We start from the raw sequence: 15,601 nt of genomic DNA on the forward strand, positions 1-15,601 counted from the left end.
GAAATGGCAAGTGCAGGGGATCTGAGGAGAAATGGCTGCAGGAAAAATGTGAAGAAATCGAAAGAGAAACTGTCGTCAGAAGGACACCTATCACATCCAAACAAGTCATAATACCCCTGGTTGTAATTAAGGACAAGAGTAGTAAAAATACCATGCAATGGAAATTCTACCCTTAAACACAGACAGAAGAGCGGGTGATGGAAGGACTATATTTAACCCCCGAGCAGGTGCGCCTATTTTTAAAGTGTGCCAGGGACAAATAACATTCTTTTGTACGACCCATTGTTGTTTTATAATCGAGAGCCCGTACCTTTTCCTTCATTATTGCTTCACATAACACAGTGATAAACTATGTTGTCATACGTCCAATGTGGGATTGAAATTTAAGACGAAACGACATCAATGACAATATTGACTAATTACATTGGTATCCTGAGTGAAAGAGCTGGGGATTTACAAGATCAGTTGAATGGAATGCACAGTCCACTGCGTGTAGAATAGGGATTGAGAGTAAACCGACGACAGACTAAAGTAATGAGGAGTAGGAGAAATGAGATTTGCGATTATATTCACATCAGAATTGCAGACTACAACGTAAACAATCTGAAGGAACTTTTTTATGTGGAATGATATAACAAACGACAGACAAAGCAACGAGGACATCAAAAGATGAATAGTACAGGTAAGGAGGGCCTTCCTGGCCAAAAGAAGTCTACCTGTACGAAACATTGACCTTAATTCGAGAAAAAATTTCAGAGAATATATATCTGGATATCAGTAGTTTATGGAATCGAATCATGGAAGATGAGGAAACCGAAAAAGAAGCATTTGAGACTTGGTGCTGTAGCAGCATATACAAAATTATGTGTGCTGGTACGATAAGGACAGAGCATATTCTCTGCACAACCGGCAAGGAAGGGAATATATCGAGATAGTTCAAATGGCTCTGAGCACTATGGGACTTAACATCTTAGATCATCAGTCCCCTAGAACTTAGAACTACTTAAACCAAACACACCTAAGGACATCACACACATCCATGCCCGAGGCAGGATTCGAACCTGCGACCGTAGCAGTCCCGGGCTGCAGTGTTTAGAACCGCACGCCCCCGCGGTCGACCGAATGTATGAAGAACGCGGACATGAAGGACGATAGGAGATCCGCTATTGCATCAGGAAATAACTTCCGCACTTCTAAAGTCAGAGAGTAAAAACTTTAGGGGAAGGCAGAAATGTAAAATACAAAACTTCTAATTGAGAACTTTGTATACAAGTAGTACTCCTCAATGAAAAGTTTGGCATGTTCTATATAAGGTATGCATCAAACCGGTTCTAAGACTGATGAGCGCAAAAACATATATGCGTTTCGTTAACCGCTGTACTATACATGAAAAGGGGTAGTTCGTACTGTTATCGTGTCTGTGGTTTCCTATTGCAAGCTAAGGATAAATGAGAATATTCCCTTGTATGCGTCGCCTGTTTTATCTTGCCGTTATGGGTCCTACACAGCTTATACGATGGGGCCGGACGTACTTCATTGTCTACGTTAGGTATTAGTACCAAAAAAATGTATATCAGTTACGTGGAGTAGTTAGAAACCATATTATGACACTGGCCTGCCGACTGCCAAGTACACCATGTTCTGCTTAAGACAATTTTATGGAGCAGTATCAGGACATCGCTATAAGATAACCAACAGTAGTTTACAAATATACAACTGAGTTCCTCATGCGTCCTGCGTATCTGCATATCATCGGTATGGATTGCCAGGAAATAAAAGACATCTGTTCGTATTTTTTACGACAGGCCTCACATGCACATTCCGTTTCAGATATAGATATTACGGTACAGAAACAAGACTAAGATGCCTGAGGCTAGACGCTGTAATATGATACGACAGATTTTTTACCATTCCGTTTCCCTTCAGGTATTTATAATTAAGCCGAGATGCTACCAACTCCACAAACTCAATTCTTGTTTATATCGATCTGACGTTGTTTATATTATTGGTTGGCACAGACAGCTGAACACTCAAAAAACGCTATGAGAGGGTTCTTCACAATGCCTAATAGATGGTTTATGAATTTTGCATACACACCTCAATCCGTCGAGTGTTTTGATGTCTCCATAGTTTCATCTTCTCTGATGCTTATCGCTGGAATCTACCACGAAAACACTTTTTATCCTATTCTAAACCCACGGAAATAGACAACAGGCGTGCGCTAAATCAGGGATAATGGGATGGTCTCTGTTCGTTAGCACCGTTTTTTTGGGCTCAAGTAAGGAGCATAGCTCGCATAGTCCGCCCCCAGTGATCTGTTTTGTCATTAGGTTCTAGCTATCGCTTCACTGACTGTGGCAACTTCAAGTTTTACGTCCAATGTAGAAACAATCATTTCATGTTTATAGCTGTTTGAAAAGCAGTATAACTAAGAAGATACTAAAAGAAAATCATTGTGGTGAATAAATAATTGTCCCATATATTCCGACAATACATACAAGTAAAAACTAGTAGTACGACCTTCGTTGTATTCGGTAACTTCTCCCCAGGAACTTATAACCACTACCACTATTTTAAATCGCTCTGGCATACGTCTACTTTTTTTTCATGGTCATTATCCTGTTTCCCTTGGTAGCATTAAGTGCAGCAGACGAGCTGAGAAATAAAATAAAGAAAGAGCTTCAACCACAGAAGTCACGCACCACAGCCTAGAGCATTTCTCTTGAGCTTCCATGTGACATGCGTGTAAGGGGCCGTAGTTGAAACAGGTGGGTTTCGCAAAAATCGTTAAACTGCTAATGGCATTACTAAACGCAATGAAGTCAGAGGTAGTAAATTATCTTGAGAAGTTTTACTCCTACTGTATAGGAATGATGCAAAAGCTCTTTTTACGATTAACCATTGGTCGCTTATGTTTTCAGCACTTTATATAAATTAATGGGAAATATCCAGCCACTGTTTAAGCCTTATTCATATAATCAGTTATGGAGACTGGGCCCCCTCACAAAAAGTAAACAAGAATAAATGCTATTTGTAATGGAAGCTTTCACAAAAATTGCTGTGAAATGCATAAAAATCCTTTTGATGTCCGTCACTAACCAAACATATTTGAAACGCAGTTACAATCTACTAGGGCCTTCGTTATGGACATACAAGGAGGAAACGTCACGTCAATGGTTTTCTCATTAGGAACGGAGCGTCACTTCAGTCTATGTTATAAAGGAATGGAACTGAAAGCGGCCTAGTCGTAATAACCGATAATAACCACCGCAGTGAAACTATGAAAATCGTGAATTTGCGTTTCTGGACGAGCATTTCAACAACGTCCCTGCATTAGTTACTGGACCGGTTTGCATATCTTCCACTTCTTGTCAAATGCTAAAATTGTTATGCAGATTGTTCTTCATTCTGTATCGTATTAATGATTTTGAGCATTAACTACCTGTTCTTTTCCTGCCAGACAGAATTACCGATAGTTCCATTTATCTGTACTTAAATCGTCTACAGTATATACATTTTAGATGTAAGAGAGTTCATTAGATTAAAGAGCGTTGTCTTTCCGGTTCACTAACCAGCTTCCACAGCTCGTCGATTCTACTGGCCTCTGGAGTTTACGTTCAGCTGTTGTTGCTTCTGACGAACCTGAATGAGAAAGAGTAATAAGCACGAACAGCGTCATTCTTGTGAATTCTTCATGTCTGAGCATCCTTTCTGACACAGTATGTATCATCTAATACTTGGCTTCCAGATTCGGATTCATTTATTTTACGATGATTCCTGGTCCTCAGGAAGAACGGCGTTGACGGCAGGTAATAAGATTTACCCATGTCTTTATTGTAGAACTCGGCGATGTGAAATGTCCGATAAGCGATGATGTCCCGGCTATTAAAACTTTCTAGCCCTGGAACTTTGTCCACTTTTGGTTTCCAGACGAGGGCCACGGTAACCAGCCGTTACCATGCTGCAGGTTATCATTGCTGCTAATGGTAAAGTTAAGAACTCCAAGACAGAAAACTGTTGGACCATGCAGGACTACTTGTGCACCCACGTGGTTAGAGGTATTAATAGCAATATTTTCTATTGCTTTACAGACTGTAAGGCGCGTACGAACTGTCCTCCAGCAACAGAAGCCATATGGAACTCGTTTTTATTGGTCCATAAAATGAAATTATTGTCAGTTCGGACACAAAACGTTGATGAATATCGATAGTTAGGCAGGAAAACATGGATACAGCTCAGTAATTTTACTTGTAAGTCTTTACATTATATATATCTGCAGAACTTTTAGTACGAGGGCTTGTTGAAAAATAATGGTTCCGAATTTTTCATGACAAAACTGTTAAGCTTTAAAATGAAAACAAACTATAGTAACATTCTAAATCTTTCTTTTTCATATCTAAACGATTAATCCTCAACATAGTCGCCCTGACGACGACCGTATTACTCGCAACGAGAAACCGGTATGTCGATACTGTCACTGCAGAATGACTGACATTGTTGTCGTCGCTACAATTTTGCCTGCACCACTTCATTGCTATGAAAGTAAAGTCCACAAAGGTGTTCCTTCGGCTCTGGAAGCAGATGAAGACAGACTGGGACAAAGTGGGAACTGAATGTACGATGATCGATGTCGATGAACCCGAGGCGTCGGCTTGTTGCAGACGTCGCTACGCTCGTGTCTTGTCTGGCACTGTCACGGTGAAGGAGAGGGTGCTCTGCGTGTGGACGAACACTTCGAATTCCTGATTTCAGTTCTCTGAGTTTTTTCTCAGGCACCGACGAGGTTACGTCAGGCAACGCCTTGTTATACATTGCAATTCGATGTCTTTTACAGGCAGTTTGAGAGAGCGCAGCGGAAAACTCGACTAAATGATATCCGTGATATGTTTTTCTTCAGCCGATGTAGACAACAGAATAACAAATTCTGAGGAATTACTCTTCAGCAAGCCCTCGTAGCTGAAATTTACTCTCCATCTAGGGAACGGTTACCATTCTAAAATGTTCCGCATTAGTCGGGATGAATTTCGTAAATTCATTTTTTTCATTTATATCGTCACATTCAATACAGTCTACTCGATATACAGACTATATCAAAACCGCCAGTAATCTGTGTTATATTTTTTCGGTTTTTATCTCCAGTAACATTACTGCCAACTTGGTTCATAACTAACTGAGCATGTATTTAACTAGTCAGTATCTCCTTATATTCATGGGTTGTTAGATGTGTACTCTATATTCTAAGCTTGTAATTAAGGTCTACTTAATTTTTGTCAGCTTTCAGTTATGAGTCGCTGAAAGTACTTACAATTTCTTCATATACAGTTACAGCTGTCATAAATGCCTTGCATCAGACAGCCAACTGAAGATTGTGATGCAGCTGTGATTGGATCCGTATTTGTCCAATGGTATTTAATTATATAACAGCTGAAGAGTTCACAGACATCCGTTATAAACACAACTGCATTTAAGTTTCCGTTAATTTCATAAATTGTCATTTAAGTGTAGTACTTAAACATACGTGAAATGTAAAGATAGAAATGCAAACTGCACCGCGTTCCCTGCCACGGATGGGGGATGTGGACAACAGCAGGGGCGGGTCCTGGTGAAGATACAACGACTCTTTGTTAGATTTTTAATAATTCATAGAGCACAGACATTCTTATATATATACGCTCCATTTTCTGGCATGGTCCGGCGTTCACTCGAAATATTCCGGCATCTTAGCTGCATGTGTATACGTCTGTAGTTTGGGAGGCGACTTCAGATGTCAGGATGTGGCCGCGTTGCTATCACGTGTGGCAACCAGGGATTCTGTAACGCTGAAGATGGCGGCGTTCCAGTGGCACGGCGATGGCGTTGCCCAGAGTGCAGTTATGGCCATCGGTGAGGAGCAGGAGCAGTCAGATGGCCGGCCGGAGAAGACACCATTTATTCTGCCTTTCAACTATTTCATGTGTTATCCTGGAAAGGCAAGGCGAAGCCACTGTGGCAGTCATAAGTCACTGCAGTGTCTATCGGTATCATCGTTCCACTCAACGTGTGAAGGCAGGAACAGGGTATTAGGATGATACGAGGTAGCGTGAATGGATGTAATGTAATGTGTATAATTAATATACAGTTTTACTTTGCCACTATTTATGTAAAGTTACAGAGTAGAAAATGTGTTTTAAAAATGAAATACAACAGTTGACGACATGAAAGTACAGTTTTATTGTGTCAGAATAAAACTATTACAAGGCCAAGGCCAGGCAAAACCATGTTTCAAATAATAATTTTTCCACTCAGTTTCTAGCCTGATTGTATAGCTGATTTATTACATATCGGGTAGCAATCAGAAAGTATCATAAAAGAAGATAAGTTGATTTCACCGGTCTCTGTTACTAGTGAAAGAGGTAAGTTCTAAACTCTCGGAATTTCTTGCTTTCTGTGAAAATTGTTGATGTCTTCAGTCAGCAGCACAGCCATCTCGTCTTCACTCAACCCAGACGAGTCAGCACCCACAGGATGAGCCGACACACTTGCAATACTACTAGTTCTTGGGACAGTCTGACAGGACTGGTTTACATAGACTCTTGGGTTTCACCACATAAACTACAATAAACAGAAGGAATATATTTTAATAGAGTTAGAAACTATTAATAGAAATATATACTATTTCACATTTACTACTGATAACACAGTGAGAAGTCATTAACTTTTTACGCGGCATGAATATCAACTTTCGCGCCGTTATGGTCGCAAAACATTGAGATTGTGGAAGACCTCTGTAACAGATGCACTACAGAGAATGTTGTTTCCACATGTACCAATGATAGCTCGTTGGAGTTTCGTAGTCGTTCAGACGTCCCTAGAACGGAAAGTACCTTTTTTTGTTCATGCGTTTTTAATAGGTTTTCCTTCAATGGACTGGGAACTAGCTTGTCTGATTCTAGACCCAAATATTTCTGAAGACATGTTTTAACAGGCGGTGACTCTTGTTACGAGTACTACTGTAATGCTGGAGCAGGCGTCCTAACTGCTGGCAAGCGCCCTGTGTAACCGCCATCCTATCCTTACTGGCATGATAGTAGACACATCTTTGGTAGGTGGACCCTGCGTGTAATTCTGAAGCTTGGTGCATTTCGAGAGAGTTAGGAAGTCATAGAACCAACTTCTTCATGGAGGGTTTTGGTACCCAAGTGCACGGCATTCAATACAAGTCTATTCTGCAACGTGCCAAATCATCACCAAATCTGGGCCTCAATTTCACAACCCTTGGAGAATCCCGAATTTGGGAGTTGGGGAGTTATGACCACCCCGGTCCCTTGTAACCGTATCACCTTTCCCTATGTGAGCGACCTGATGCGAGAACGGCGTGACCAGAGGCTGTACATTGGAATGAGCGAACGTGGAGCGGTACAAAGCGGTTATTCTCTTCTACACATGCACCACAGCCACGGAATTCCCCCCGCCACACACATGCACACCTAGTGCAGATCAGTCATTGTGGATGGACGAAAAATATTTTATGTTCAAACTGCGTACAGAAGAAACATGGCCGACGAAAAAGGTGTGTAACCAATAATACATACCTGGAAAAATTTATGTGTAAAGAATTCCATCTTTCTACGAACAACTTAAGCGTCAGTCCTTGCTATTCAAGGGGCAAATTTTTTTTTCATGTGGATTCATTTACAATACAGCAATCTCAGTTCGATAGTCTCAACCTAGCAAAAAAGTGTTTGACTGGGCGCTTCTGAATCTCTATAGCTCTTCCCCCTCTAGTCAAATCGTATTAAGATAATCAAGAGATTTCAAGCACGATCGTTGGAGGATGTAGACTAATGCGTTTTAGCATCCTTTCCCAATGAGGGTGTCAAAAGTGAACATAATAACTCGCATTATCTTTGAGCATGGGTCTCATGTTAACAACCAAACAACCAGCCTATTAAAATATCTCTTCACTAAATGTTGAAACCAAAGCCCACGTAGAACTTCATGTCGCTTTATACAACATAATTCAGATAATAGAACTCAGATTCTACATTGTATAAAGAAAAAACATGCATCACATTTAAGAGTCTAACAAATATCTGGAAAAAAAGGATTAAATATGTGCAGGAAATTGCTCTGAATAGTTTTGGTGAAGAATCTCAATGAGATGCAATTTCGTAAAGTGCCGTATCTTGCATTGTTCACAGAGAGGTAACAGTTTGCCGTTACAGTGTAAGGTAAGGATAAACACTTCCCCTTGATGGTTTGGTTTAACTCATATTGCCACATTCACTTTGCAAACCTTCCAAAATTTTATAGTCAACAGTCTGTGGTTATCTTGTCAACAATCCACACAAAATCGTGCTATTGAAAGTAACTTACCCTTCGGTAGTAGTTGGTAGCAAGAATACAGCTTCAGTGAATTGGCATACAAGTAGAATTTGCTGTCTGCCTGGACACAAATGGTATCGTCGTCTTCTTCCGCGTACGACGCCGCCACCAATGTTCTCACAGCCGGGATGGTGGCGGACGGCTGTTCCTCACCCTGGATGGTGGCAGTGGTCGACTCTTCTGGTCGTCCGTGCACCACCGCAACTGCGACCAATGCTATAGAAAACAATGAATATTATTACAGACTGCAGCTTTGTCTACTGGCTGTTGGTGCAACTTTACCATCTAGCACTCTGATACTATTGTCTGGTAACGTGTGCTAGCCTGAAAATACGGACATAAGGTGCAACTCAAATGACTAGTGCCACAATTCTGCCACTTGCAAATCTGTCTCCTCTGGATGGTAATGGTACTCTGTTGTCTGGTAGACTCTAAGTTGCACATATATCCAAAGTAACTGTTATTAGGAAAGCTGTAGCAGCAGATTACGGCATATTTGTGACACTTGTGTACAATGCTAAAAGATGTTTTGTACCACAACACGAGACTGTTTTGGTACCTAATTGCTGATATAACTCAACATGTTGCTCTTAACAGAACAAAACGGTTACTGGGAAAGATAATGTCAGGGGGACGACGAGGAAGTGTCACATGCCGACTACTGATCACAATTCACTCGGTATAAAAGAAGAAGTGCTGCATGCTTTGAGAGGTAGTTTAGATCAAACCATTAGAAATGTCCAGTACAAATGGGTTCAAAACGCTTTCCGTACGAGCTGTAAGCATTTTGGGAAACTGTAATCCGTATTCATAATTCTACCAGTATGTATTGTGAACAGCTTTACATTGTAGTTTTTCTCTGCATTTCCCAGAATAATGGGAGCCTCTTATTACAAGGCCGATAGCAAATACCATATTGAGCATGACCTTTAGCGGCGACTCACAAATGCAGATCATATGCAATACCCGATGTCTCATGTATGTTTCAGGTACTTCCTTTCATGAGTTTATAACCATTTCTCGTAACTACATATACTTATAAATTTTGTCATTAATTAAATTTCATCGAAATATAATGTATGCTGGGTGAATAAATAAGAAATAATGACATAGGTCGTTGAAGTAAATAAGCTGCCAGAGTCAAATAAATTATATTGAACTAACACGAAGAATATATTTCACGGAAAAATAACATCGTTGCCGCGAACGCACGTAGTCCTAGAACAGAGGGCAGAGATGAGTTGCGAAGCGTCTGTGGTGTGGTAGAGATATGTGTGTCGGCCCGCAAATGCCAAATGGAGATTGTTATCGAAATGGTGTTACAACATGTATGTAGGAAGGCAAAATATAATTAAGCCAGGACGTGTATGGACACAGAACATGATCACAGGAAGATGTTGGAATTAATGAAGAGAGCTGTGTGCATATATTTTATTCAAGCTGCTCACTAATCAAGAGGAGCATACCGCCGTTAATGAATTTCGTAATAAGCATTACATCGTACCAGAAGCAACACATCACAAAGTAAGATATAGCCAGTACTTTTATATATTCATAACAGGCATGCCAGCGTAATAGTAACTTTTTGGGACATTCTTCAAAGCAAACTGTCCAAATTCAGGTAGTTAACCATCAAGTGCGTACTCCTCTCAAACCATAGGTTCCGAGAAAGTCGTAAGTAAAAGAAATAGATAAAATAAATTCGATCCAGTTAGTGTTATAATTGATTTTAAATAAAATATCATTGTAATAAAAAGCAATAGTATCTACATTTGTTCATACAGTGTTACACAACTACGGTAATGCACACAATCAGATCAAACAGCTTACGTAGGTTTGTGTTTCAAAGTAGTCAAGATGGACAAGCGCTCATGCCTATTAACGTGTGCATTCCATGATCCATGTGCAAAGTAATTTTTTTATTGTTTCCTTCCAAATAACCATCTCTCAGAATTGTGGCAGTGACCAATTCTTCGCCGAGCGTATAAATAGATTTTCACGCAAATTGCTATCTCAGAAATCATGTAAAAAGAAGGTAATAAGAAAAATGTTTATCGTGAAAGAAAATTTATATATTCTGCCAATACTTACCACCAACAAAGAACAGAGCAGCCTTCATTGTACTCGATAAGAAATACTACTGATGTCGGTCTTACATGTTCATTTATATATGCTTAAACTCCCAATGGCATCATCGAATGTTATCATACCGTTCCTTTCTTATTTTCCGTTCCAGGAGGTCTGGTGGCAGCAACAAGCAGCAGATTGACTTTCCTTGTTTTTGGTATGCTGGATTACCGTTAAGTCTGTCATATTTATTACCAACGCTATTTCAACAAACCGTTGTCGAAAAGACGGGTTAACATACTGCACCGTTCACTTCCTTCTCATTCGATGTAGCCGCGCGGGATAGCTGCGCGGTCTGAGTCTCCTTGTCACTGTCCGTGCGGCTTCCCCCGTCGGAGGTTCGAGTCCTTCCTTGGACATGGGTGTGTGTTTTGTCCATAGCGTAAATTAACCTACGTAGTGTGCAGCATAGGGATCGATTAACTCAGTAGTTTTGTCCCATAAGACCTTACCACAAATTTCCAAATTTCATACAGTGTCATTGTAAAAAGGCGGGTACGCATCACCCATCTCTCATTCGGTGTCATTCTAGTAGGGCCGAGAAAACAAAAAGACGTATGTCCACGTAAGACAACTTCAACAGCTCACCAACACAGCTGAGTAGATATCTGACATGCATCTTACAGGCAGTACTCGTTAAATGTGCAGTGAGAAGAAAAAGCTTAGGAAAAAAGTGAGTTCCTACAAATAACTCGTAACGCTTTTTTTTATTAATATGGTACATCTTACGCACAGGCAAGAAAAGAAGATTTTTTTCTATCAACGAAGTTTCTGATAATGCAGTACGGCTCAAATCCTGAATAAAAGAAATATATAGATGCCACTGATCGTTTATATTACGCGCTTTGCGGTCCAAACAGCTTTCCATTTTGAAGGTGAGAGAACTGTACATAGAGGATAGTACACCTAGGACTTAGGTGCGGTGCAATTGTAAATATATACACTGAAGCGCCAAAGATGCTGCATGCGTATTAAAACACAGAGATATTTTGGCAGGCAGAATGCAGCGCTGCTGTCAGCAGCGCCTGTATAAGACAACAAGTGTCTGGTGCTGTTGTTAGATCGGTTACTACTGTTAAAATGGCAGGTTATCAAGATTTAAGTGAGTCTGAAAGCGGTGTTATATAGACGGCGCACGAGCGTTGCGACACCTCATCTCCGAGGTATCGATAAAGCGGCGATTTCCCAGTACGACCATTTAACGAGTGTACTGTGAATATCAGGAATCCGATAAAACATCAAATCACCGACATCGGCTGCCGGAAAAAGGGAACTGAAACGACCGAAGAGAATCTTTCAGCGTGACAGAAGTGCAACACATCCGCAAAATGATACAGATTTCAGTGTAGTTCAAATGTTCAAATATGTGTGAAATCATACGGGACTTAACTGCTAAGGTCATCAGTCCCTAAGCTTACACACTACTTAACCTAAATTATCTTAAGGACAAAAACACACACGCACGCCAGAGGGAGTACTCGAACCACCGTCGGGACCAGTCAGTGTAGTGTCAGCGTGCGAATCATTCAACGAAACTTAATTGATAAAGGCTTTCGGAACAGAAGACCCATTCACGTACCCTAGTGATTGCACGGCAGAAAGTTTATGCTTCGCCTACGACCGTTAACGCTGAGATTGGAAGGTTTACGAGTGGAAACATGTTGCCTGTACGGACGAGTCTCGTTTCATATTGTATGGAGAAAATCTCATGAATCCATGGAACCAGCATGACAGCAAGGGGCGTTCAAATTGGTGGAGGCTGTGTAATTGTGTGGGACAGGGGCAGTTGGAGTGATATGGGACGCGTGATACGGCTAGAAACGACTCAGTCACGTGCCATGTACGTAAGCATCCTGTCCGATCACCTGCTTCCATTCATGTCCATTGTACATTCCGATGGACTTGGGCAATTCTAGTAGGACAATGCGACACCATACACGTCCAGAATTGCTACAGAGTGACTCCAGCAACACTCCTTTGAGTTTAAACACTTCCACTGGCCACCAAACTCCCCAGATATGGATATAATTGAGCATGCGGCACTCGTTTTGCCTGTAACTGGAATGAAACAAACGCTTTCTGTCGACACAAAGCGTCGCATGTAAGTAGAGACGAGTACTACTTGTTTGGGCTGATTCCAAGTAAACAATCAAAAACATAATTGCAAATATCAGAAGAAAAGCCGTAGTAAATGCTCCTGACGACTCTTCGGAGATCAGTTATATATACATTTTAAGTGGCGAATCGATAGAGCGTTCCCATATTAAATGTAGTGCGACATTCCTTTTAACGATATGTGTTAACAGGGCAGTAAAATCCGAGCTCCGAGCTAAACGCCCTCTCACCCCAAACCACTGTCATTTCTATTTCAGTGGTATGAATCGGAGGTCAGGAAGTATGTCTGTTATGTTTTCTGATGAAAGCTGGTTATGCATCACTGACAATAATGGCCGCTGACGGCCTGCAATCTGTGTGAGTGCTAAACACACTGGACCTATACCGGGAGTCATGGTCATGTGTGCGATCTCGTATAATGGCTTGAGCAGTCTCGCGGTTATCCCACGCAGCTTGAATCAAAATTAGTACGTCGATCTGTTTATTCGCCCTGTTGTCTTGCTATTATTGAATAGTATTCCATGGGTGATTTCCAACAAAATAACGCTGGCCTACACACCACTATTGCAACAGAACATGCTCAACAGAGTGCCGACATGTTGCCTTGCCCTGGTCCATCAACAGATCTGTCTCCAATCGAGCACCTTGAGACGGGAACTCCAGCTTCATTCACAGCCAGCATTAACCGTCCCTGTACAGACGAACCAAGACCATAATGCAAGTACGTTTGCGTATTCGCATTCAACATTCGGGATGTTACACCGGTTTTTAATGTACCAGCAATGGCTTATCTCGCGCTTACGTTAACCTGTGATCATACGAATACAGTTACTTGCATACGTTGTCTAGTCAAATGTATTCCAGAATTTTCGATACCCTACTTTAAGATTTCTGGGGTTGCGATTTAAGTGTATTCAGAGTTTTCGATACTCTACTTGAAGATTTCTGGGATTGCGATTTTTTCCCTCTGTATATTAGATGTTACTCCAATAGTAGATCATTATTTTGTATATAGTTTCGAAAAGCACAAATTTTGTAGATCGCTTATATAAAAGTCTTTCCCATTTCATTTCTCGACGGAGGGTAGTCGGATTATTGGTCGTATGAATCTCTGCCAGCAGACAGGACCTTCACTTTATGCTCACAGTATCTGCGGCGATACATATAGGAATGACAGGCATTCACAGATTCTTTTCTATCCCTACATAGGAATGACTAGATTTCCACGGAAGTTCTGGCTTCATTGACAGAACATTTGCCAGGGACGACTAGTGCAGGAGGGCTTTGAAATTCACTGATCATTTACACCACCTTTCATTTATGTATTATTGACAAAACTCTACCATTTGGTGAGCAAGATGTATGAGACAGGCGAACTACCCTCAGACTTCAAGAAGAATATAATAATTCAAATCACAAAGAAAGCAGGTGTTGACACATGTGAAAATTACCGAACTATCAGTTTAATAAGTCACAGCTGCAAAATACTAATGCGAATTCTTTACAGACGAATGGAAAAACTGGTAGGAGCAGAACTCGGGGAAGATCAGTTTGCGTCCGTAGAAATGTTGGAATATGTGAGGCAATACTGCCCTTACGACTTATTTCAGAAGAAAGATTAAGGAAAGCAAACCTTCGTTTCTAGCATTTGTGCACTTAGAGAAAGCTTTTGACAATGTTGACTGGAATACTCTCTTTCAATTTCTAAAGGTGGCAGGGGTAAAATACAGGGAGAGAAAGGCTATTTAAATTTTGTACAGATAGCAGTTATAAGAGTCGAGGGACATGAAAGGGAAGCAGTGGTTGGCAAGCAGCAAAGGAAACAAAAGAAAAATTTGGAGTATGTATTAAAATCCATGGAGAAGAAATAAAAACTTTGAGGTTCGACGATGATATTGTAATTCTGTCAGAGACAGCAAAGAACTTGGAAGAGCAGTTGAACGGAATGGACAGTGTCTTGAAAGGAAGGTATAAGACGTACATCAACAAAAGCAAAACGAGGATAATGGAATGTAGTCGAATTAAGTTGGGTGATGCTGAGGGAATTAGATTAGTAAATGAGACACTTAAAGTAGTAAAGGAATTTTGCTATTTGTCGAGCAAAATAACTAATGATGGTCGAAGTAGAGAGGATATAAAATGTAGACTGGCAATGCCAAGGAAAGCGTTTTTGAAGAAGAGAAATTTATTAACGTCGAGTATAGATTTAAGTGTCAGGAGTAGCCATGTATGGAAGTGAAACATTTCGATAAATAGTTTGGACAAGAAGAGAATAGAAGCTTTCGAAATGTGGTGCTACAGAAGAATGCTGAAGATTAGTTGGGTACATCACATTACTAATGAGGAGGTATTGAATAGAATTGTGGAGAAGAGGAGTTTGTGGCACAACTTGACAAGAAGTAGGGACCGATTAGTAGGACATGTCCTGTGGCATCAACGGATCACCAATTTAGCATTGGGGGCAGCGTAGAGGATAGAAACCGTAGAGAGAGGCCAAGAGATGAATACACTAAGCAGATTCAGAAGGATGTAGGTGGCAGTAAGCACTGGGAGATGAAGGAGCTTGCACAGGATAGAGTAGCATGGAGAGCTGCATCGAACCAGTTTCAGGACTGAAGAGCACAACAACAACAATGGGTTAAACGTCGTCTGGTAGGACGAACTGATATGAACAAGTGCTCATGCCTATTAAGGCGTGCATTTCATAATCCATGTGCAAAGGAATTTTATTATTGTTTCCTTCCATATAACCATCTCTCAAATATGTAGCAATGACCAATTCTTCGCAGAGAGTATAAATAGATTTTCAAGCGAATTATTATCTCAGAAATCATGTAAAAACGAGGTAACAAAAAAATGTGTGCAGTATTTTAGTACACACTGTACAAGATTTCTGTGAGCAATCAAAAGCATACATAACAATGGACCAATAATTAAAACTTCATAATTTTTTATATCCATAAATTAGCCAACAAGACAAACCCACTTCAAATTC

The 15,601-nt window shown here is 40.6% G+C and overlaps 2 protein-coding genes across 5 annotated transcripts in view; both read right to left on the reverse strand.

Annotated features, from left to right (window-relative positions):
• Window positions 1-15,601, reverse strand: part of LOC126162287 (uncharacterized) — a 120,345-nt gene that overhangs the window by 81,838 nt on the left and 22,906 nt on the right. For 2 of the 4 annotated variants that reach the window (XM_049918705.1, XM_049918706.1), the window contains exon 2: window positions 8,356-8,580. In XM_049918705.1, coding sequence (XP_049774662.1) covers window positions 8,356-8,580 — 225 coding nt within the window. Of the gene's footprint in view, window positions 1-6,195; window positions 6,592-8,355; window positions 8,581-10,455; window positions 10,491-15,601 lie in introns of those variants that run through there. The other 2 variants (XM_049918701.1, XM_049918704.1) reach the window with 2 other exon arrangements.
• Window positions 1-15,601, reverse strand: part of LOC126162284 (uncharacterized) — a 158,677-nt gene that overhangs the window by 61,376 nt on the left and 81,700 nt on the right. The window lies entirely within an intron of this gene.

Source organism: Schistocerca cancellata, chromosome 2 (assembly GCF_023864275.1).
Source record: "Schistocerca cancellata isolate TAMUIC-IGC-003103 chromosome 2, iqSchCanc2.1, whole genome shotgun sequence".
Classification (NCBI taxonomy): domain Eukaryota; kingdom Metazoa; phylum Arthropoda; class Insecta; order Orthoptera; family Acrididae; genus Schistocerca; species Schistocerca cancellata.